Genomic DNA, 25,686 nt, shown 5'->3' with positions numbered 1-25,686 from the left:
GAGTCATGGGCCATTTGGTCCCCCAGACATCTGTGCTGGCTTCAGGCTATTTAACAAACTCCTAAACAAATCCCAATAAAGTGTTCTTTAATGGGTACTTAATTCTGGTGTGAGGGCGGGTGCTGGGCACACCTAAGTCCTTTCTTTTCCTTCAGGTTTACTAAGTTTTCTCCTTTTTATGTCTTGATAATTACTGCAACCAAAACCCTGAGTCAAGCAGTATTAAACCCACTCAAAGGCAAAAGATGTCTGCTTTTATTGATCTCAGTTGACCTGTTTACTCTCTGGGTTCCAATTTAATAGCTCAATTGATTATTCATTTACATTTTTAATTTCTTTGTGGGTAAAATCATTTTAACATGAGTCATTTCTAACTTAATGGGCAACATACAAATTCATTTGGGATTTTCAACTTTGGCAAGTATTTATTGAACAACTGGGCTCAGGTGAACTTAATAAGGATGAAAACCAGATTTCAGTTTCTTGTAAAAAAATGATAGAAAGGATTGAGTTTCCTCCTGTGCAAAATGCCCATCACTTCTGGGTGCTTACCTGAAATCAGAAGGTTGGTTAGAACATCAATTTCTGTGTTATCCTTTTACAAATTAGGTTTTGTCTAAATATAATTTGAAATCTATAATATTATGCTCATGCCTTTAGTTGAGCTCTTAAATCCAAAAGTTTTAATGTCATTCATCAATTTGTGTTCCTTCTAGATGGCTCTGCTTTGCTGGTGATGGTAGAGATCGTGAGAAAAATTTGTACTATTGAGTGTATTACATAATGAGAAATAGTATGACTTTATTAGCTCATGCGATTATCTATTTACAAAGGTAAGCAACATGAAAGATCAGACTATACTTACATTTATAATTGAAGGGGAGCAGAATTTGCCAGGCAAAATGTGCCCCATTGGCATGGGGATTTTTTTTAAGACGTTTATTTATTTTTTTATTTTTTTTTTTAATAATTTTTTTTTTCAACATTTATTTATTTTTGGGACAGAGAGAGACAGAGCATGAACGGGGGAGGGGCAGAGAGAGAGGGAGACACAGAATGGGAAACAGGCTCCAGGCTCTGAGCCATCAGCCCAGAGCCTGACGCGGGGCTCGAACTCATGGACCGCAAGATCGTGACCTGGCTGAAGTCGGATGCTTAACCGACTGCGCCACCCAGGCGCCCCAAGACGTTTATTTTTAAGAAACAGCAGGCGCAGATGAAGCTCTGAAATCTGAGTAGATGTTGCCCTTTTGTAAGAGACGTTTACATGTATAAAAGAAACCTTTTTGTAAGGGAGATACTCCCTTACTGTACCAGAAAGAGAGGGGTGACTCAATCTCTAGAAATTCTTCTCAACAGAGAAGGCAGGGACTCAAACATGCATTATAATCTTGCCCTTGTTCACTGTGCTTTTTTTGATAATCTCCCATACCTGATTCCCCACCCCCAACATCTTTCATCTTTGGCAAAAGGTGGTATTTAAGGTGATAGCTCAGGCCATTTCAGTAAGTTAACTTTGTTTTCTTGGGTCTCTCCTATGCTTATAGGTGGTATACGTCTTATTAAACTTTGCTTTTCTCCTGTTAATATGTCTCATGTCAGTTTCATTGCTTGACCAGCCAAAGATCCTCGAAGGGAAGAAGTGGAAACTTTCCCACCCCTACATAGCATTATAGTGTTCTATCTCAAGGTTTTTAAAATCTGCTTTTGGAATTTTTTTGATAGTATGTTTCTTTCTTCCAAGCAAGCAGGTGAAGCTTTAAGAATATGACTGCCTGTGGCTTATACTTCCCTGTAGGACTGTTTCGAATATAATATTTGTAAGTTATATATCCAATAACCTACCTTCACTTCTTTCTAAAATGAGATGAGGTATAAGAAAATATCTAAATGCATATTTCCAACCGTAAGAGTCACTTTTATCTGACAACTTAAAATGCAACCAGAGTTTAGTGCAAAATAGAGGAGGCTTACTATCATCCTCTGATAAGTAGTAAGTGCCAGTGCTTGGTGAAAAGGACAGTGAAAAATGAAATACTATTAAAAACTTGGTAAGTGCTTTGCATTATTAATTTTCACTAATAATTTTCTTAACCTTATTACCAAATGTGTAGATCAAGAAAGGAGCTAATTTTAAACCTTGGAGGAAAAAAATATGCAGAAAATAAACAGCATCATGCCTTGTACATGTAATACCTTGTTAGGTGGCAGATTATAAAAATAAATAAGATAAACTTCCAATGTTTAGGAATTCCTATTCTCCTGCAAACAGGTAATTGAGACATGTAACATAATGCTTATATTTATGAGGTGCTATTGAACCCTCTGGTGGCCCCAGTGGGCTTTAAGGAAGAAGTGATATTTGAATGAGAGCATGTGGAATGAGGGACTTCACCGTCTTCGGGGTAGAGGGAGGATCACCCGTAGTACGGGGCCAGCTTCAGAAAAGGAGAGTCAGATATATTACGTCTCCTCAGGGGAGAGAAACAAAAGCAAAAATAAACTATGGGGCCTATCCCAAAATAAAAACCTTTTGCACAGCAAAGGAAACCACTACCCAAACAAAAAGGCAACCTACTGAATGGGTGAGGACATTTGTAAAGGCAATCTCTTATAAGAGGTCAATACCAAAATATATAAAGAACTTATACAACTCAACACCAAAAAAAAAAAAAAAAGTAATCCAATAATAATAATTAAAAAAAGAGGGCACAGGACCTAAACAGACAGTTTTACAACGAAGACATCCAGGTGGCCAATAGATACATGAAAAGATGCTCAACATCACTCATCATCAGGGGAATTCAAGTCCAAAGCACAATGAGACATTACCTTAAACCAGTTAGAATTGCTAGTATCAAAAACATAAATAATAAATGCTGGTGAGAATGAGGAAAAGAAGGAACCCTCATACACTGTTGGTGGGAATATAAATGGTGCAGCCACCATGGAAAACAGTATGAAGGTTCCTCAGAAAATTAAAGATAGAAATGTATGAGCTAACAATTCCACTCCTGAGTATTTACACAAAGCAGATGAAAATGATAATTCAAACAATATATGCACTCTTCTGTTTATCACAGCCTTATTTAAAATATCTAAGATATGGAAACACCCCAAGTATTTATTAATAGATGAATGGGATAAAGATGATGTGTATGTGTATATATAATGGAATATTACACAACCATAAAAAAGAACAGGATTTGTGACAACACAGATGGACCTAGAGGTATTATGCTAAGTGAAATAAGTCAGACAGAACGTACAAATACCATATGATTTCACTCATATGTGGAATCTAAAAAACAAAACAAATGAACAAACGAGCAAACCAAAAAAGCAGACAGATCCATAAATACAGAGAACAATCTGCTGGCTGCCAGAGGGGAGGTGAGTGAGTAGGGAGATGGGCACAATGGGTGAAGAGTACTGGGAGGTACAGACTTGTCACAGGAGTAAGTCACAGGAATAAAAACACGGCATAAGGTCTATAGTCAATGGCACTGCAGTAGTGTTGTATGGTGACAGATGGTACCTACTTGTGGTACCTACTTGTGGCTCACCTACTTGTGGTGAGCACAGCATAATGTATAAACCTGTCGAATCACTATGTTGCACACCTGAAACCAATGTAACACTGTGTGTCAACTATACTTCAATAAAAAAAGAAAAAAAGATTCAGATGAAGTTGGGGGTAAGGAATGATGGACTCTTCATCCTAGCTGATGTGAGGTACAGGGAGTGCAGGGAAGATTGTGCTGGGGTTAATGGAAATGAAAGGGACGAGATGGTGAACATCTTTAAACTAGAAAGACTTGACAAAGGAGAGTCACCAGCAGAATTTAACTGAATAAAAGGGATCCTCAGTCCCTTTGAAATGTGACAAGAAGACAGAGGGGAAAGGTGCTGGCCAAAGAAACTTGAAATGAAGGCAGATCAGAGGACGTGTCTAGTGAGATGGGGGCTCCAAGCATCACATTTCTGTTCTGATCCTAAAATAAACAGGTGGAACAATGCAAGCTTTATTAAGGGTTTGTTACTGGGGGTTCTCAGTCCCTTTCCCATGAAATGGTCAACTGTACTGAGTTAGCCTCTAACTGATTCCTCGTTAACCTCCTTTAGAAACGTTTCTAACATGTAACACGTACACAGTTACTTACAAGTTGAAAGCATACTTCGTAGTAATTTTCCAACTTTCTCTGCATTATTTAAGGAAGGGAGTCATGGTCACAGTCTTAAGAGAGTTGGGAGAAATGAAATCATGTCTTTAATATCAATAAGGTGATATTTCTTTTAAAACATCCCCCTAAATATGATGATGGAAGGATCATCAGAAAGGATCCAAGGAATTAGACATGGAGACGTATGGCATTCTCAAATTAGAATACTCCATTCACCTCATAAAAAAGAGCATTTTCACGTACTCCACCTGATGAGTTAATGCCTCTAGAACACTCCGACTCCCTTTGTTCAGACCAGACATGGCCAGGTGAGGTTCCTGTGTGAGTCCCCTACCTGTGCTGTCTTCATACACCACTGTCACTGTTTTCCAGTTGTAGTAGAGGACGAGATCCAGGACCGCCCTGCTGATAGCTGCATAATCTGGGTACAGGTTGATGTAAAACAAGTCTTTGTTGTCCACCGATGGGTGTTTCCAGCGGGTCTGTATGTGTGGAACTTCGAGAGCATTGCAAATTGACTGCACAGCGCTGACAGAGGAACTGTGGGAAGGGCCAAAGAGAGCAGCCACACCAAGAGCCAGCTGGTCGCAGGCTAGTGGCCACAGATGAGGAGGGGTTGAGAGGGAGGGCAGGGAAGGGGGGAGAGAGAGAGAGAGAGGGCTGTGAATTCCATCTTTCCTTCCATGATCCCTCTTTTTATTTTCATTACTGGAAATTCTCCACTCTCCATCTGTATGTTGAGAAATTATGCTTCATCCAACTTCCAATATCCCCGAGATGCTAAAATATTGAGATATTTGAATGTGGAACTGATTAGCAACACATCACAGGGCCAACTCTGTGCAATCAAAAATAAGTGGCTGTTCTCACACCATTACTTCTGAATCCCTTGCCTGGCATGGCGTAACCCACGGGGGCTCAGAGCTGCTCTACAAGCTACTGGCCAAGGGAATGTCATGTGAATGAAGTATTGTCCTATGGCAGGGTGACAAGGAGGATATTAATGTGGTCAGAGAATTCAGAAGATTCTCCGGGTGGCTGCAAAGCACTTCAGTTGCCATCTTCCCAAAACTCAGAAAGGGATTCCAGGCTATTGAAAAACTGCTAAGGAATAGTAAGTGATATTGATACCTACTTAATTATAGAATATTAACAAAACATAGCTTAAAGGGATCTCAGAAGCCACGTGGTCCAACCCACTAAAACCATAGACCATGAAGTGAGTCAGGGCCACCAGGTAAGGGCGGAACTCTACCAGAGGCTAGGGGCCAAGCTCAAGGACAGGCCTCTCCCTGCTTCAGCATCAGCCTAACGAAATCGAGTCAGTATAAAATTTAATCTATAACATTTATTTGGTTTTCTCTTTATAAGATTTTATATACTCATTGAGAGAATTTAGAGTATTTTAAAGCATAAGGGAGGAAAAAAAAGACCCTATAATTCCATCATCTCGGAATAATACCTCTTCATATTTTGGCATTCCAACTTATAAAAAATTGAATCTATGCAGACATACGTTGATACGTTGCTTTCTTTAACACTGAACTTAACACTGAAAACAGACCCTTTCTCCCAAGTCATTACAGAGTCTTCGAAAGTATATTTTTTTGTGCCTGTAGAATAGCCGATTCCATGGCTATGTCATCATTTATTTTACTGTTCTGATGATATTGAACCTTTAAGCTGATCCTAACGTTTGTTATTATAACTAATATTATAGTATTTAGTGGTTATATTTTTCTCTGAAGTTTACATTACTTGTTTAGAGTAGATTCTCAGCTATAATTAAATTACTTGATACATATTAGGCAAATTCCCTTCCAGAAAGATTGGGACCAATTATCCTCTACAACCATGCAAAATAGGGTCTACTCACTTCATGCCGATATAAATTTATGCTGGCATTATATAGAAGTTTATAGTATCTCATTATTTTAATGCTAATTTTAAAAAGTTTGGAACTCCCAAGAGATAATAATTAAATATTTGAATTAAGTAATAACAAAATTTTTAAATGAAACTGTGTTAATTTTTATAGTAATGTTGTTCTACAAATAAAAATAAGTAGAAAAATTATATGGCTTTGTCAAAATGATCTGACTGGATCTAGAGAGAAAAAAATAATAAAATTTTGAAAACCATATTTCAAATATCTACGGTACTGCAAATGTTTACAGTTATTCACAAGGAAAAACTTTCTCATGTTGTGCTCTTTGGCACTGAATTACTACATGAGATATGAAGACATATAATTTTCTGCATTAAGTGCCGTAAGTGTAAATTGCCATTGTCTATGGAAGCTCATTTCCTGGATATGTTTTCATTGTAACAAAATGAGAGCATGAGAATGTGTGAACTGTTGTTTTGTCTAACATGGGCGATGGATTGAGATGCCTGCTAATATTTAGCTCTGGGATGCTAATATGACTTGACAGAAAATCAATTTTTTGAATTCTGTTTGCCAGCAAATTACCAGTTTTAAGAAGCTTTGGGGGTGTTTAATTTACAAGTATGACAGGTACTTGAGACCACAGAAAAGCTTTCAGTTTTATGTGGGTTGAAGTATCATTGTTAAATGTGTTTGCCTGTCTCAGGTATTTGCTCAGCAATGTTTGTGTGTGCATGTGTGATAGAGAGGCAAGACAGAGACAGAGAGACACAGACAGAGATAAAGACAGAGATCAAAAGACAGAGACAGACAGGAGGAGAGAGATCAAACCCATAGAAATAATTTATGTGAAGATGACTTTGAAGACCTGTATAAATAGAATTTTATTATTTGTTCATAGGTAACGCTGACCTATGTAGTATCTGCAATTCCATCCATCTTTAAAAAGAAAATGTTCTTATACTAAGGTCATGCCATAGATCAGAAGAAGAATCATTATACTGTTTGCTTTTCATCTGTGCTGCTAGGAAAACACTTTACCTTTTGTTTGTAAAGAGCACTAGGAATCCTGCAGAAGAGTGTGTAAGGTGCACACATCTCATGATGCTGAGTTAATTCTATGTGGAACAACCAATATTAGTTCCTTGGAAATCGGCATAACCATGGTGTTCATTGCATTCCATTTATTTGTGTGTTTTTAACTAGCAAAACATTCCTCCATGAGGGAAAGAGCCTCTTCTCCTATGGGGGTTGCTGAGTGGCCTTGGTGTCCACAATAACACCTGCATGGAGTCTCAACAGCTCCCTGGTTAGAGGCCAAGTTGCGAGTGTATTGAATGTGACTGTACTTCGGAGTAGTCTCAGGAGTATTTGGGGGACATCTAAACAAGCCCCACAATCCCAACGGCTCTTTCCAGGACAGAAACCTTGCAGCCTATGTATAAATTAGATTACTTTTTAGGACCTTGCCTTCTTGGAAGAAAAAGAGAATCAGGAAAAAAAAAATGCAGAGATTGTCTCCTAGGTTTAATTTTTATATTTTTATGACTTTGTGAAAAGGACTTTTTAAAAAAAAAAAAGTTGAGAAAATCCTAGGTAAACCCAGTAGTTTACAACCTGTTAAAATTCAGGGTGTGAGTTATGTGCGTTGTGGACATTTCCACATGCTCGGTGGATATGACCTTCCACGAAGTTTTATTTGACTGCGCTGTACAATTTCATGGTGGTATCTCAGCCTCAGGAAGGAAAAACAGATCAAGCTTGACATTTTCCATTCACAGCTGAACCAGTTAATCATAGAGTAGAGGGCACTGAAGGGTGAGCTAATCGGAATGGCCCAGAAAACAGAGCTAGGCAACATCCATTAGGATCCTTCAGATTGTACTGGACAGTGACATCAAGGACCGAGATTTCCTGCAACCCATTTACACAAAGATGTCCACTCTGACAAAGGACAGGTAGCAAAAACGGTGACTTGTGGAGCAGACACATCACCCAAAAAAGCTTCGAAAAATGGGAAAATAGTTACCTCTCCGCGAGGCTTCAAAACTATCAAAAAGATTAATTCTCTGGATGTCATAGGTTAACGTGGTGTTAGGCATCAGGGTTCGATTTCTGTTAATGCTGGTGACTGCGAACTTGAATGCTAATTCTTCAACATTAACAGGTTCGTTTTCCACAGTTTCAAAAATCCCTCCTGCAGAAGCAAAAGAGATGCATGAGAAGCATTAGTCACATCATTCCTGTGTATTTTTTAAGAAGAATATTAATGATTCAGACAAAAGGCCCTCCAAAATAAATGTGGTAATGGTCAGAACAGATCCAAAAACCAGTGTTAAAAGTTTATCAGCATGTGTCACATGCACAGAAATAGGTCTTCATATGCATGCCTCAGTTTTCAAATCCAAAGTTGGACTATATATTACCTCTCAGATGACCAACATATTCCAAATATTTAATACCATGTCAAGCATAACTGACAACATGGTGGAGAGTGATTTTCCACAGTTTGGACATGAATCACACCATGGTTGACCTAAACATAATTTGAGCTGTATCTGGTAAGGACCATCCCTCTTCAGAATGAAGCTCTTTTGATTCAAAAGCAGACCTTTTAGACTCTAGATAGATCATTCAGAGAGTTGAGTGGGGTCAAAACAAGACATACATACACTTAAAATTTTCAAAGTAAAAGCATTTCTTCTTTTCTTATCACTCAAAATTCTGAGGTCATATTCTAGCACTTTCCAAAGTGCACAGGCAGATTAAAAGAACTGTTGTTTGTTTTGTTTTGAGAAACTGTTTGGTCTGGCCCCAAAGCAAGCCTACATCCCATCTCTAGAGAAATATGCTTCTCCCCTAACAGAGAATATGCACCAAATCTTTGATATCTCAAACATGAGGATCTCCTCACAGGAGGCAATATGAAATATCAGTGCTTAAAGCCTCATGGGAGAACTCAACTCTGACTTTGCTTGATACGGTGATATTAGTAGATGTAATTGGAGTATTTTTAACTGTACATTCTTAGTTTTTTTAATAGACACAAGACACACAGTAGAGTCTCTCTTAACTGACCTCTACTTAACTTATTCCTTGATTGACCAATACTCCTAATTTCCCTTGAATAAAGCATTAACTGGATTCCATGGAATGCTGAATACTTATAACTAGGTCTAACCATTGAGGGACCTCTTACTGAGGGTAAGTTGTAGGTTTTTTCCAAACTTGGTTATGCCAGATTGATTTGCAAACACTTCAAATTCTCTCTACACTCAAAAGAAAGAAAGAAAGAAAGAAAGAAAGAAAGAAAGAAAGAAAGAAAGAAAGAAAGAGAAGGAAGGAAGGAAGGAAGGAAGGAAGGAAGGAAGGAAGGAAGGAAGGAAATATGGGAAAGAAAGAAGATAAGGAAAAGGAAAGGAAAGGAAAAGAAGGGAAAGGAAAGGAAGAAAAGGAAAAAAAAAAAAAGAAAATAAAAGGCAAAAGAAAAGAAAGGAAAGGAAAGGAAAGAAAAATCTAAAGTTGAAAATCTCAAATAACCATCACAAGCAACTGTATGATTTATGTGTATCCTTATAAAAAGAACTCTAATTGGCAAACTGTAATTTAAAGAAATTACTCTGATTTTATTTTGAAAGAACTGTAAACAAATACACATCTATAATATTTATTATTATAAATACTATAAATTATTATAACTTATTAATTATAAAATTAATTATTATTTTGCAATTTCCTGCTCACTTGATTTTCTGTATTAAATAACAAATTACAATGTCAGGTTGCAAAAGCTGAGAAGGTTCATACGAAATTACTTTGGCTTCCTTTGACAATGTCTCTGGGTTTTAGACTGATGATAGGAGATATTCTTGTAGAGATCATTTCCCTGTTCTCTGAGAAACCAAAGTTGAGCACTGTGTGACCATGGTATGAGATCATGTTAACCTTTACCTACAGATTCTTACTGGACACTTATTCTGAAGTCAATGTTAGGAAAAATTTTGCTCTTAAGTGACCTTATCTATGTATTTATTTTTCTTCTCTCAGACAATGCTGAGGCAGGTGGGCAAGCTTTTAGTTCTCTCAGACTGCTAAGTGGATTCTCCATAGTGCAATGGTAAGCTCGGATAATAGAAGAAGACAGATATGAAGCTGACCCACAATTAGAATGACCCAGACTTAAGTTCAGAAACTGTGTGGTGTTAGGGCTTCCACAGTAATTATTAGCATTTTTTTTTTTTAATTTGTCTATCTCTTCAAGCACATGGTGAAAGAGAAAATGCGTCTTATACAGAATCATCATTCTTATGGAGATGAAAGTAACTTAAAATGTTCAGCCTATAACTATTTGGGAGAAAGATCAGTCATTGGCTCAAATGTAAGCATCACTTATTTGCATAAGCAGGCTGGTAGGAGGGACTACATACCAGAATGGGAATCAGAAATTCTGAATTTTGGACCTTGGTCCACCCACTTCTTTTTTGAGAAAGAATCTTAAATATTGGGAAGAAAGTTACCATGAAATAGCTCCTTGGTAATATTTCATTTAAGCCTTATAACATTCCATATATGAGGTAGCATTTCTGTTTTTATATATGAAAAAGTGAACTGAGAGATCACACACTTTGCCTAGCTTATTCAAGTTCTCTAAGCCTTTTCTGTGACAAACTCAGGTGTTGGATTCTCCAATCTATGCACACATAGGGCAATGTAATAGAGAATATATATATTCTCTATATAGAACTGTATATAATTGATTTATATACATTATAATACGTAGTGTTATACATATGTATTCTCACTTTGTCAATTTATTTCTGATGTCCTTCATCTCCAAGTGTGGTTTAATAATGCTTCTTTTCTTACCTTAGAGGATTTCTCTGTGTACGGAATGTTATAACGCATGGATGGTGCCCTGAAAACTCAATCATTCCCCAGAAATAAGTTAGTATTATTACATGTGGATAAAGAGGAATTAGAAATTGTTGTAAAACTGCCTACTCACCTCAAAATTGTTCCTTTGGTATATAGTTGTCTTTTACATAAAGCTGAATGTCCCTGAGTTTAAGATAATGACAAGTGTTTTTATTATGTGCTTATGTGGTGAGTAGGTGAACTCTGTTTTGTCATTTTGGGGGCAATTCTCTTTCATTCTGGCACCAAACAAGCGTTACAAATGTCATAAGCTCGGGGCGCCTGGGTGGCGCAGTCGGTTAAGCGTCCGACTTCAGCCAGGTCACGATCTCACGGTCCGTGAGTTGGTCCGTGAGTTCGAGCCCTGTGTCAGGCTCTGGGCTGATGGCTCAGAGCCTGGAGCCTGTTTCCGATTCTGTGTCTCCCTCTCTCTCTGCCCCTCCCCCGTTCATGCTCTGTCTCTCTCTGTCCCAAAAATAAATAAACGTTGAAAAAAAAAAATGTTATTACAAATGTCATTAGCTCAACATCCCACCACACTCTCCTTTTTCCCTTAGGAAGGGCTGCTGCTGAATACCAAAACCCTGCAGTGAAGTGAGGCATATAGAGGGCTGAGGAAGTACCAGGAAAGTGCAATCTGATAGAGACAGGACAGTCATTGATGGGGCACTATTCCAGTTCCTCTGAAGGAAGCAGACTTTTAAGCATTCACCATTTCCTCATAGTTTCAGATTTGACAAAACTGAACCTCAGAGTCTTTGATAGAGTAGAGGGACACACACCAAGGGACTCATGCATGATTTAAAAAAAAGTAGTGTTTATTTATTTTTCGAGAGAGTGATCGACAGAATGTGAGCAGGGGAAGAGCAGAGAGAGAGAGGAAGACACAGAATTTGAAGCAGGCTCCAGGCTCTGAGCTGTCAGCACAGAGACTGACGCGGGGCTCAAACCCACAAACCGTGAGATCATGACCTGAGCCGAAGTCGGACGCTTAACCGACCGAGCCACCCAGGCGCCCCATGATTATTTTTTTAATTTGTGGGTGTGGGGTTGTCAATGAGATATTTCAAGTCTTTGGGGCTCTGTATGTAGTCAGTTTCTGGCCTCAGTCATCTGTACGCTTGGATCTCCTGGTTTCAACAGGAGGAACTCCTACCTGGGTCTTTCCTCTGTTCCTCTTCCTTCTCTGTTCTTCCCCTCCCTTTGGCCCTCCCCCTTGCCCTTTTCTGTCAAGGTCAGTCTCTCTCTCTCTCTCTCTCTCTCTCTCTCTCTCTCTCTCTCTCAGTTTCTCTGTTTCACCCATCCATGTGAAGACAGAAGAGAAGGCAGCTGTCTACAAGCCAGGAAACATGTCCTCAAAGACACCAGCTCTGGTGATGTCTTGACTTACACTTCCCAGACTCCAGAACTATGACAAATAAGTGTTTGTTGTTTAAGCCACCAAGTCTGTGATATTGTCATGGCAACCCAAGCTAAGATATACATCTTTATTTTTTACCCCAAGGGCTTTGAAATCTAAACTGGACAATTATATTGGAAATCACATCTGTGCATGTAAAATTATCTTCCAATAGGTTTCTAAATTTGGTACAGTGGTTTAAGGTAAGCAGAGAAAAACTCACTTGAAATCTCAATATGGATTTAGGCAGCAGAGTCCCATCACCACAGGTGTGTTTCTGCCTCTGTTGGGTAGATTCCTGCATCAACAAGTCCAGGCTAAGACAGGTGGTTTTGTTTTGTGACCAAATGGACACAGATGGAAACCAGAGATCACTACATCCTGCACAGATAACAGGTTGCCTTTAAGAAGGCCAAGTAAGAGCTTGTGGTTTGTGCCACGTAATTCTGTCTAGACTTCCAAGAGAATTGGTTTTAATCACAAACTCACCGATTGATTGTTGGGTCAAAAAACATGATCATTTTAGGCAAGAGGCAGTACTTAGTCAAGGCTAAGACTGACTGCTGTCCTGTTTGCAATGATACCTAAGGTAAACAATGGTTTCCACATTTTTCCTAGCCCCTATCCCATTTGTGCAGAATCATAATGTTATGGGATGGAGTCCAGAAATTGTCTGTATTTGAAAAAGACCCAGCTTGGCTCTAGGTCCCATTGCTTGCTTGCTTGCTTGATTGATTGATTTTTTTAGGTTCCAGGGATACTTAATAATCTGCTTCCTAATGTTCCTTCAAATCACCACCTTCATCCAAAGACCCTTCCCTCTAACTCTATGCCTACAACATTGTAATTCAGTTAATGAGCATGTATTTGGTACTACTCTGGAGTGTGTATGTTTTTTTCCAGGTGAGAGCTGTGTTTAGCCATGACAAAAAAAACTGGGTGGTCACTAGCTTTCCACAAAGCAGGGAGTTAACACAGTTAAAGTCAGTGTGGATATAACATGGTAGAAAAGGAGGCCCCTTTTACAGGCATCTTAAAGAAAAGCAGTTCTACCCTTGTCTATTGTTTCCACATCTGCTCCCTCTAAGTAGAGCCTGTGCTGGGTGATGAGTGGGCAGTATGAGATTTGCCCCTTCTTCCCAAAAGGAATTTGAGAAAAGCAAAGCTACATTGTGCTAGGGAATTCATCTTGCTTGATGATGAAAAGAAAAGAAAAGAAAAAAACCCATTGAAATAATAACATTGAATCTCATTCCCATAAAAGGAATATATTGTTCTGACTTGACTTACCCTGTCATGGTGAATGTATTCCAATAATACATGTACAGTAATACCATTCAGAAATGTAATAAAATTACATCCTCACATATATTTAAGTTCTTTTTTTGACTTCAACTGATTGTATATGCCATGTCTATGACTCTACTGAAGAACTCATTTTTTTCATTTACTGATTCATTCACTATTTAATTATTTATTTATGAAATGCTTAGCTTCCTATGAGTCAGACACTGTACTTGGCACTGGGGATACAGCAGTAAAAAAAAAAAAAAGAAAGAAAGAAATCTGACTTTTGGAGCTTACATGCCAGAAGGGGAGCTGATCATGAATGGGAAGAATGGCATTGACATGTTAGGGTAGGAGGCCAGGAAAGATCTCACAAAGAGGACAACTTCTAAGTAAGAACCTAAGACATTGAAAGAAGAGCATTCCAGTCAGAGGGAACAAAATATTCTAAGGTAGGAGCTGCCTGGTGTTAATTTTGAGGAACAGTGAGGATGAAAGACGGTGAGCTAGGTCGGGTCTGGACTGATAGAAGATGAGCAGAGGGCAGCGACAGGGGTGGATTAGAGCCAATCATAAAGGGTTTATGGGCCGTAATAGGACCTGGATTTTATTCTGAGTGAGATGGGGAGCTACTGGAGAATTTTGAGTAGACAAATGACATATTTCAAGAGGATCTTCCTATGTGCCGTTGTGATTTATAATAAGACATGTATGTTGGTCTTCATCCCCCTTTTTGGTGCAGAGCTCCTAAAACCATTGGAATTTCCTAAGTGATAAGAGCAATGAAGTTGTCTTTTGTCATGCTGATAATGTGATTTGAGGGCTCCACCTAAGAATGGGAGCTGATTGCCCAGAGAACCAACCCTATGATTAGAGGGTTGGGACTTTTAGTTCCACCCCCTGACCTCCAGGGAGGGGAAAGAACCTAGAGGTGGAACCAACTGCCAATGGCCAAGAAGTCCATCAATCATGCTTATGTAATGAAGCATCCGTAAAAGCTCAGAGGGATGGGGTTCATAGAGCTTCCTGGGTGGTGAAAACATCCATGCCCTGAGAGGGTGATACGCCCCAACTCCATGGGAACAGAAGCTTCTGTGCTTGGTACCCTCCTAAACCTTGCCTTGTGTATCTCTTCATTAATATGCTTTAATAAACTGACAAATGCAAGTAAGTGTTTCCCTGAGTTCTGTGAGCTGCTCTAGCAAATAATCAAATCCAAGGAGGAGGAAATCATGGAAACCTCTGATTTGCAGCTGAGTTATTCAGCAATTGTGGGTAACCAGGGACCTACTAGCTATTGGTTTCTGAAGTAGCAAGGCAATCTCATGGCACTCAGCCCTTATCCTGTGGAGTATGAAACTATGTCCAGGTAGGTAGTTTCAGAATCGAGATAAACTGTAGAACACCCAGCAGATGTCACAGAGAATTGCTTGGTGTGGGAAAATCACCACCCATTTGGTGACCAGAAATGTCAGAAGTGTTGTGAGTACAGTAGTTGTGTGAGAGCAAAGGAGACACACATGGCACAGGGTCCCTATAGCTCACCCTATTTTCTGTACTATGAACAGACTGAAGGGAGGAGAGGGGCAAGAGAAAAAGCCGAGATATGCTACTGAACCCGTTACAATATCAGGTGACTAACCAGAGGCACTGGGGTAATGCAGGGGACTGATGATGATGGTTTGGTATAGATTAGCAGTTGTTGGGGTACGGCAAAAAGTGGCGAAATTCTAAATAAAAATTGAAGGTAGAGCTGGCAGGATTTGCTGACCAATTAGAAGTGAAAAGAGAGTCAAGAATGACATCTGGCTTTCGGCCTGAAATTGCCATTCACCAAGATGAAGAAAAGAGCAGGTGCCTGATTTGGAGCATGATTACTGTGTGATTCTTGTTGCAAATCTGAGTGGAGATGTCAACTAGGAAGTCACCTATACTGATCTGGATTCCATGGGAGAGACGTGGTCTAGAGATAGAAATTTGGGAGTCATCACCAAAGTTTATGCTTAGGTGGTGTTTAAAGCCGTAAGACTGGGTTGACATCACCCAAGAGCAGGTGTAGATGGAGAGAGGCAGAGATTGGAATGATACAGTCAGAAACCAAGGAATTGCCTGGAGCCACCAGAAGCTGGAGGAGGCAAGGAATTGAATCTTTCCTGGAACCTGAAGAAGTTGGACCCTGTTAAAAACTTGATTTTGAACTTCTGGGCTCCAGAACTGTGAGAAAATGGATTTCTATGGTCTTAAACCACACAGTTTTCCTGTAATTTGTTACAGCAGCCATAGGAAACTAATAACAAAAAGAAACTTTCAGTAGTGGATGCTTTTAATTATTGTATTTTTCTTCTTCATAAAATGTTACTTTATTTAGTATATCAAATAGCAATCTTTAGCTCTCTAACTTGATTTTGCAAATAAAGCAAGTAACTGTACCATATAACGCATTGGGTTTCTTTGTTTGTTACACTTTCCTGTTTTATTCTTGATATGACAGGGCCGTGATGTGATTATGCATATTCTAATAAACCTCGCTTACCCCCTTAACTAGTTGTTGTGTGCCCATTGTGACAAACTGCGAGGTCATCCAGGAAAGAAGGGTGAAACTATTAGCTGGCAATCAAGAAATGGAAAGCTTCAGTAGTGTTGATTCCTGTTTTGCATTCCTGTGAAACGATAACCATTCCAGAAGCTATCAGCAGAAAACAAGATGGCAATTTGATCTATTCCTTTGCTGATAGCTACTCCTTAAATATACAGTATTATATTGCCTGTCTTTATTGCCATATCCATAATTCTATTTTATTGCATCATAAGCAATTTACTATAGGTCTATATTTACTGCACCTTTAATTTCAAGCCTATACATTTAAATTCTAAGATTCTCTTAGATAATACTCTCTTTCCCACTCAGCTTACCTCTTCTTGTTTACTTTTGGAGACCAATATAATCTTGGTAAAGATTTCATGCTAGGTGAATTTGGATGGGAAGCACATGTTCCTTGATCAAATGGAGAGTGAATGGATAAGGGGCACCTGAAATTTTACCTTTCGTGAAGTCCTGATTAAGGACAAAGCTATGGGTAAGGGCAGGGCCAGCCTCAATGGTCTGGCTGTTGCCCAAACCTTCTACAAGTATCTTCAGATTTTGGTGTCCTTTGAAGAGGGGGAATTGTGTTTGACATCCCGCCTAATACAACAACCACATCTAAACTCTCTTTGAGTCTCAAAGAGAGCTGCATGAATTCAGTAGGAATGACCTTTAAGGAGGAAGAGAATATGTCTTGGAGTAAGGAATTCCTGAGATGGTTCAGATGTTAGTGGTTATGGGAAAGGCCAGTTAATGGAAAAGCTACAGATAATGGGCTGTTTAGCACACGCTGCCAGTAATTTTTCTTAATAAATTTGAGTTGCACATTAAAAAAGAAAAGACAATACATCCAAAGCCAAAGAAAGGTACTCTATTCCAGTGATATTCAATATTCAACTGGATTCAATTGATCCAACATTATTGGCCATCTATTAATAGCTATCATTATGCTGGCAGCAATGGAAGATACAAAGAGGGACACATTGGTTTACACCATCAGCAGAGCTCCCAGCCTCGTGGTGGTAGATTACAGAAAAGAACACTATGTACAGTAGTTAATTATTTAATAACAACAAGAAGCCCACTCTTTGTCCCTTCCAGTGTGGAGTCTTTCTTGATTTTTCCAGCCAGAGGTGAACTCTTCCCTCCCTTTTGATAACATACAATCCAGTACATATTTGGGGAATTTACTTTGGTGTAAAATCATAAGCTGAGAGTCTAACTGTTCTTTGAAGGTGGAGACAATGTTTATTGATCTCCGCCTTCTACCAGGACTAAATGTCTTGATTTGGACATAGTACATTGCCTTTCAAAATGACCATTCAGTTGAGTTGAGTCTCTTCTTTGTGACTTAACACCCTGCCTGATGAGGTAGTACGTTCTGCCAAGGGAGAGAAGCTTATGAGAGTGATGGAGAGGAAGGTGGCTGTGTGAGGTGGTAGAGAATGCCCCGACTTTCCTCTTTCTACCTTGTTAGCAGTGACTGCTCCCTGTCTCCCAGCCATTACAGCACATGGTCCTCAAGCACTTTCAAAGCTCTGACCCTTCCTTAAAGGCTCACCTGTCATAGGGCCACCAGCTCCTTAACACTTTAGCAGAATGGCTCATCTCCTATTCAACAGCAGATTTCAGGCAAGAATCAGGAATATTGCTGAAGGATTCATGCCAAATTTACTTTCGTGAAATTTTGTGATCACTCTACTCTCTGTTGAGAGCTTTTAGCATCTCATTTAAATGACACAGATTCATACCAAAAGGCTCAAATTTCATTTTCTACTTGTTAAATGAATGGAATATGCCAATTTCATATCTTGTAGTTTTGAGGAAGCTGTGTTCTACACCTCATTACAATTGCCTAGTTTTCTTCTGCCCTATTTCTGCCATCTCTGAAGCTGAAATTTCTCCTTGCTGAAAACGAAATAAATATTGCTGTTAAAAATGACAACTGTTGTCTGAAGCCAGAACAAATGGAAGTTCACAGCTCTGACAGAGCAGTATTTACCAGTGTGTGTGCACAGAAGTTGCCCATGAAATGCTACAGGCAAAAGGAAGTTCAATGATCAGGTCTGCTTAGGAAAAATTGCTTAGCATCATTCCTTTTTGGAAATCCTCACTGCACAATAACATAGAAGAGTCTCTCAGAAGTCCTACAATAAAGAAACAATTTGACTCTGGTTGGCCCATGGTTTCTCATTCATTTGATTATAGTAATGAAAAGTTGGACACTAGGTTCTTGATCAGAAATATTAACCCTCTGATTATGATGCTGCTTTTTGAAAAATTAGTATTAAATTTCTAATGTCAATTTTTACTCCTTTTTCATTAAAAAATAACCAAAGCATGAAGATGGTTTGCATTTTATGAAAAAGTCATCTTTTAATCAATCATCTCAAAGATATGTTGTGTACAGAAGGCAAGTCCTTAACATTTAATGTAAATCTTTTATTTATTTATTTATTTTTTCCCAACGTTTATTTATTTTTGGGACAGAGAGAGACAGAGCATGAACGGGGGAGGGGCAGAGAGAGAGGGAGACACAGAATCGGAAACAGGCTCCAGGCTCTGAGCCATCAGCCCAGAGCCCGACGCGAGGCTCGAACTCACGGACCGCGAGATCGTGACCTGGCTGAAGTCGGACGCTTAACCGACTGCGCCACCCAGGCGCCCCAATGTTTCTTTATTGTTGACAGTCAGAGGGACAGAGCATGAACGGGGGAGGGGCAGAGAGAGAGGGAGACACAGAATCCACAGCAGGCTCCAGGCTCTGAGCTGTCAGCACAGAGCCCGACTCAGGGCTGGAACTCACAGACCGCGAGATCATGACCTGGCTGAAGTCGGACGCTTAACCGACTGCGCCACCCAGGCGCCCCAAATGTAAATCTTTTAAATGCAAAGTCCTTTGCTACATTTTCTTTTTCTTTCTTATTATTTTCTATTAGTTTTTTTTTAACATCTATGCATATTTATTTGAAATATCAAAAAAATCCTTTCAATAAAATTTTTCATTTACTGATTTGAAAATTGTACAAAATGGTGAACGAGGTAACAATACTGTTTTAGAATCTCAAAAAAATTAGAGTCTGATTTAAACATTCACATATTTACTACTACCCTGTTCCTTTAAAGAGTATCAAATTGAGGGGCACCTGAGTGGCGCAGTCGGTTAAGCGTCTGACATGATCTCAGAGTTTGTGAGTTCGAGCCCCGTGTCCGGCTCTGCGCTGACAGCTCAGAGCCTGGAGCCTGTTTCAGATTCTGTGTCTCCCTCTCTCTCTGCCCCTCCCCTGCTCATGCTCTGTCTCTCTCTGTCTCAAAAATAAATAAACATTAAAAAAATTTAAAACAAAGAGTATCAAATTGAAACTCTGTATTACTATTGTTAAAGTATGCTAGCCCAGAAGGTATTTGAGTTGAGCAAACCTTAGATTTGCTCATAATCACATTCTAAGATCCAATGCTATAAAATGAACAGAATTGCACTGACATAAATAATGAATAAGCTCTATGGAAATTACTTCTCAGAGAAAATCTTTTTGTGAAACACTTCAGTCTCAGATGAAGAGAGATAAACGTGACTATTACATGTACCCGGAAAGCTAGACGTTGGTCAAAAATAAAATACAATTAATATTGCACCACAGAGGGATTTGTGTATCAAATACCACTGGTAGGAACTTTTGGAAACATGCACCACGTATTTTGAAAGTCGTAAAATCTGGAAATTCTCTCTGGAAATTCTCCTTGCTACTCATTTACATATATTTTTAAATATGCTGTACTCGGTGAACTCCTGTAATGGAGACCACTATCCAGTATTTGAGTAAACATTGTTTTCTTCTCTAAATAATTGTGTTTTAAAAACAGGTAAGTTGTGTAAAAAGTTAAAAGAAAAACAACAAAATGCAATCACACCGGGGTGAAATAATTATTATTAACACTGGTTGATTTTCCCTCCATTTTATTCATATAACTGAATTGTCTTTGAAGTAATTAAGGTGATGCTATCTTATTATCTCCTGGCATTTTCACAAAGGCATCTCCCCCTGAAAGCAAATCTTATTATTATTATTTTTTAATGTTTATTTAAGAGAGTGCAAGCAGGGGAGGGGCAGAAAGAGTCAGAGACAGAGAATTGGAAGCAGGCTCCACCCTTTCAGCACAAAGCCTGAGGCAGGTGTAAAACTCAGGAAATGGGAGATTGTGACCTGAGCCGAAGCTTGACGCTCAACTGACTGAGCCACCCAGGTGCCCCTAGGAAGCCTTATTTTTCATGGTTGTCTAATATTTCAATGGATATAGCAGGTTTACCTAATCAACTTCACTTTTTTTTTTCTTTTAGTAAGTTGTTACTAATTCTTCACTGTTAAAAAAATGTTTTTAACGTTTTTATTTATTATTGAGAGAGAGAGACACAGAGCATGAGCAGGGGAGGGGTAGAGAGAGGGGGAGACACAGAATCCAAAGCAGGCTCCAGGCTCTGAGCTGTTAGCACAGAGCCCGATGGGGGGCTCGAACTCACCAACCATGAGATCGTGACCGGAGCGGAAGTCAGCTGCTCAAGTTTTATAATGTCAAATATATTGATTTTTCCCCCCCTTGAAACATGAAACACTTGTGGTCGTTGGATCTTTCCCTCTGGATGAATGAGAGGATTGCACCTTATCTGGGGTTTGGATGGGGCTGGGTGACTCGTTCTGTCCAGTGACTTGTGAGCAAAAGTTACAGATGTCACTTTGTGGACAGAGGGCTTAACTGCCATCAGGAGGACCTTCAGAGCTTTTTATCATTTCCCTCTGTCCCAGTGATTGGAATATTATCGGTAAAAATTGCTCCTTTGGCCTGGGATCCAGAGGGAGGGCATGAGGAGCAGAGCCAGAAACAAACTCACTATTTCCAGTGTAGTAAGAAAACACACAGAGACTCTTAAATACAGAGAACAAACTGAGGGTGGGGGATGGACATTGAGGAGGGCACTTGTTGGGATGAGCACCGAGTGTTGTATGTAAGCCAATTTGACATTAAAAAAAAAAACCCAGACATTTCACAGTAAACATTCAGATTATTCTGGAAACAACAAAAGAAAAGCCTCTGTTTTGGGGGAAGTGATTTGTTACAGTCACTGAATCTGGCCTTGCGAGACTGTTGGAATATTTACGTTTAGAAGTTTCTACTCTATCCACCAAATTGATAAATATTCACATACATAATTACTCTTAGGATTTCAAAAAAGATATTTTACTTTCCGCAATTAGTTATTTAGTCCATTTGAAATTTATTCTGGCATGTGGTAGTAGGGGAAAAGCTAACATAATTATGCTATACATATATAATTACCCACTGATGTATATAATTACCTACGGATGTGTTATACCATCTTTATCACATACTGAGTTAGTACATAATTTAGGTTCCTGACTAATTCTGTCCTGTTGACCTTTCTGCCTATGCATATGCTAGCATTATATTGTGTTAATACTAGCTTTAACACTTGCTGGGAAAATAGACACGTCTTCCTAAATTACTCTTCTTATATATGATTTTCTTGAAAATTTTTTGCCTATTTACTGATTGAAATTCTTTTAGGAATATCGTTAATGTATAACTTGCTTTTTTTGAATTATAAAAAAATATCCCATCTTTCTAAGAGCATAGGCATACATTTATTAGTTTTATTTTATTTTAGTTTTCAGAAACAAATCACACATTAATATATTTTCCTAGATATTGCAAGGGTTTTTATTTTTTGATAGTTGAGTTTTATCTTTTATACCTATATTATTACTAATTTTGTTTTATTTCTGGACCTCATTGAGGAATTATTGATAGGCATAATTGTAACTGATTATATTTTTCTGTGTGTATCTCCATCAACTTGCCTTCCTGAGCTATAATTACTGAATCTTCTGTTTATTTGTTGAGTTTTCTCATAATGCCATCGTCTCCAAATATCCATTATCTCTTTTTTTGCTTATTGCATCGTCTAGGCTTGAATCAAAGGCATACGCTATTATATAATTATGTTAGTATTCTTATGAGCTCAAAAGTTCTTAAAACATGAGATTGAATATCAAGTATATTGATTTTTGTACTATTTGTCAGGATAAAACATGAAAAATATCTAGTGTAAGGAAGCAGTAACCCATCCCTCATGATAAATGCCAAGAATGTCCTCATTGCCTATTTTGAAAAATTAAAAAATAGCACTGGGGGGACTTTCATGGATCTCCCCTTATACCTAAATTGTACTTTGTGTCATTTTAATTATTAAAAATTTATAAGTGTATCCATACTTCTTTATTTATTAAAGCATTTGGGTTTGCATGTTTACATTTCCAGCCAGCTTCAGCTATATTTCACACATTTTACTAGATGTGTTTGCATTCTTGTTATTTTATAGATATTTTAAAAATAATGCATTATTTCCTCATTGACTTAACAGTTAGTCATCTTTAAATTTCAAAATTTGAAGTTTCTTTAAATATTTCTTTTTTCTAATTTAAAAGAAAGCTGCTTAACTACATTACTTAAAGTTTAGGATATACAAAAAAGGAGAAAAATAATAATTTAAAATTCCACCACTCAGAGAGTTAATGATATCAAAATTTAGTTGTATTTTCTTTTGATGTTCTTTGCACTATGTGCATCTGTAGTAGAATCATACTGCATACAAAATGTTGTATTTTTCTGCTTTTTGTCTCAATGATATTCTCTGTTATTTAATATTTATGAAATATAATTTTGATGATGTATAATATTCTATCTCAAAAACAAAAGTGTGTTTAGAGAACTCTATTGTTGGACATCTTTATTTACAATTCTTTGCTATCAAAGATAATGCTTTAATAAATATATCTTTGTGAAAAAAATAGTGTTTTCCTGGTATCTTTTTCCTCAATTCTTCTATGTGAAATTCAGTGTCAATAATATGTTAATTTTTAAAGATTTTGATGTATATTACCTAGTCATTCTCAAGAAAGATTTCACCAATTTACATGCCTACCATGAGTATATAAAAGTGCACATTTTTCTGAATTTCTAGGCATTGTAAATAAAAATAAATCAATTCCCTAGGCAAAACCTTTGCAACCGATGGTTATTTATGTTCACATTTCATTGACTATTAATGAAGCTGGACATTTTCTCGAAATGTCCTGTTGTATTTCTCTGTATGTGTTCTTTTACACATTCTTAAATCCTGGCTCCTGCCCATTTTGAATGGGGTATCTACGCTGATCTTATGCATTTATACATTAAGGAAGGAAATTATCTTCTTATAATTGGTTCTGATACTTTTTCTAGTTGGCTATGCCTTTAATTTTATTTAACTTTTTTTTCTGATGATGAAAGTTTTATATATTTATGTAATTCAATCTATCTTTTTATAGTGAAAATGTTTACTTCTTTTTGGAAACAGCTTCCCACTCCTGCTTCTATACCGGTCTTGCGATGAGGAAGGAGCGGACGTGTTATGCGTTGTTGACAGCTGAGTGTTTCAACATCTGCTAACGTTTCGCTTGCTGGATTTATGTCCCAGGACCAAGAGAAAGTGAGCCTGTCTCTCTTGAGGTACTCAAACCATAAGACGGAAAGTTCCAAAGCTGTTGGCACACTGCTTTTCACTATATTGATGAAAGAAATGGGGGCAGCCATGTGCAGTGATGAGAATGAAGGAGATGCACAGACAGGGAAGAGAAATCTTAATGGGGTTCAGCTCCCTGCTTCTAGTTATTTCTGAAGTCCAGCCACATTCTTGCATTTGCATCTCAACATAGATTTTAAAAAACACCCCCCCCCCTTTTCAGCTTAAACTACTTTCATGTGGGTTTTTGTTAAATGCCACCAGAGTTCTGATATTTTTGTCTTTACGAATTTTGTTTCATTGCTGTAATGCTTTGAAAATTCTCTCCATTCTAAGAAGTGGCGTCTAATTTTTTTCTGTTGATTTTTAGTTAGTGCTCTAATAATGTTTATAATGTATTTTGTATATAGTGTGAGGTAACTATCTTTAAAAAGAAAAAAAACAACATATCACCTTGGGGCTCCTGGGTGGCTCAGTCGGTTAAGCGTCTTGACTCTTGGTTTCAGCTCAGGTCATGATCTCACATTTTGTGAGTTTGAGCCCCGCATAGGGCTCTCTCTCAAAATAAATATATAAACTTATAAAAAACTATTAAAAAGCATATAACCAAACATAAATACATTAGCAAATATGCTATACTACAATAAATTCTAATTGTTGTGGAATTTGAGTTAAATGAATAGTAAATCTTGATTGGGGGTTAGGATATACTTCCTAAACTTTTCAGTTTGGCTATGAAGGATGTGTAGAATTTTGAGATGTGCAGAAACAAAGGGGGTGTATCATTGGCAGAGCATGAGAAAAGACCATCAAATTCAGAAAATATTGGCCAATTTGGGATGGACTTTTCCTGTGCCTTTTTGAAGGATATCAACTTTTTGTTTTCTCCAGCTATACAGATTTTGGCTATGGTATCTCTTCGTCTGTATTGCACTAATTTATTTATATTCATCCCCCTTTCGGAGCCATAAATCTGAACTGTCTTCTTTGTCTTTATAGTCCTAACCACTGTATAGGGCATTGCATGGAAGAGGTGATCAATGAATGTTTTGGAAAAGAATGAATAGCTGTGTGTGAGTTTTAACTGGCAAGATGGGCAATAGGGAGAAAGCCCAGAGATTTGCCTGGAACATTAACATGGTCTAATCTGTGTTTTAAGCAGGTTGTTTTATAATTAGAATTTCACAATGTATATTTAGAGTATCTTTAACTTTTTGCATCCTTAATTTGTTGATTGCTTTCTGACAAGTGAGGTGCAGTTCGCTTTTCACACTTTTCCTCATGGTTATCTTTGGTATTACCAAGGCCCATTGCATTTTGTTAAGTCCAAAGCATTAGCCAAGAGTACCGATGATTCTTAATAGCAATGCTGAAATCACACCGATGTATTTTGTGTAGATCACTAAAAAGGAAAATTAACCAAGAAGAACAACCAGAAAAGGAAATCAATGTGTGTTTGCAATGTGGTGGACATTTCTGGTTAGCGACAAGGGTGACCAGCCATGCTGGTTTGCCTGTATTGCAGGACTGTCCATGCTGAAACCAGTAGAGTAGGTCACCCTGTAACCTGACCACCGTGAAGATCTTTGGCTTGACTGAGAGTACATGGGTATCTGCAGGCAGGACAGGGTAGTGTGACCCATGCCATGTGAAAGCACTGTGATACATTTTATTATTCCTAAGCTGAAAATTGGAGGGAATCTTGGGCACTATAATTGCAGAGGCTGAGAAGAGGACTAAAAAACTCAGATGTAACAGTTAATCTCACTGTAAATGCACTTTATAGCTTTGATTCTAATTTATACAAAAAAATCTTTTTTATCATTTTTTTATTTGGGGGAGAGAGAGAGA

The 25,686-nt window shown here is 38.1% G+C and overlaps 1 protein-coding gene across 6 annotated transcripts in view; it reads right to left on the bottom strand.

The window, feature by feature from the left end:
• Positions 1-25,686, bottom strand: part of GRIK1 (glutamate ionotropic receptor kainate type subunit 1) — a 372,168-nt gene that overhangs the window by 133,005 nt on the left and 213,477 nt on the right. For all 6 annotated transcript variants that reach the window (XM_045501539.1, XM_045501540.1, XM_045501535.1 and 3 more), the window contains exons 2-3: positions 8,102-8,269; positions 4,519-4,776 (exon numbers count right to left, since the gene is read on the bottom strand). In XM_045501539.1, coding sequence (XP_045357495.1) covers positions 4,519-4,776; positions 8,102-8,269 — 426 coding nt within the window. The remainder of the gene's footprint in view (positions 1-4,518; positions 4,777-8,101; positions 8,270-25,686) is intronic.

Source organism: Leopardus geoffroyi, chromosome C2 (assembly GCF_018350155.1).
Source record: "Leopardus geoffroyi isolate Oge1 chromosome C2, O.geoffroyi_Oge1_pat1.0, whole genome shotgun sequence".
Taxonomy (NCBI): Eukaryota; Metazoa; Chordata; class Mammalia; order Carnivora; family Felidae; genus Leopardus; species Leopardus geoffroyi.
This window is presented reverse-complemented; position numbering and strand designations above follow the sequence as displayed.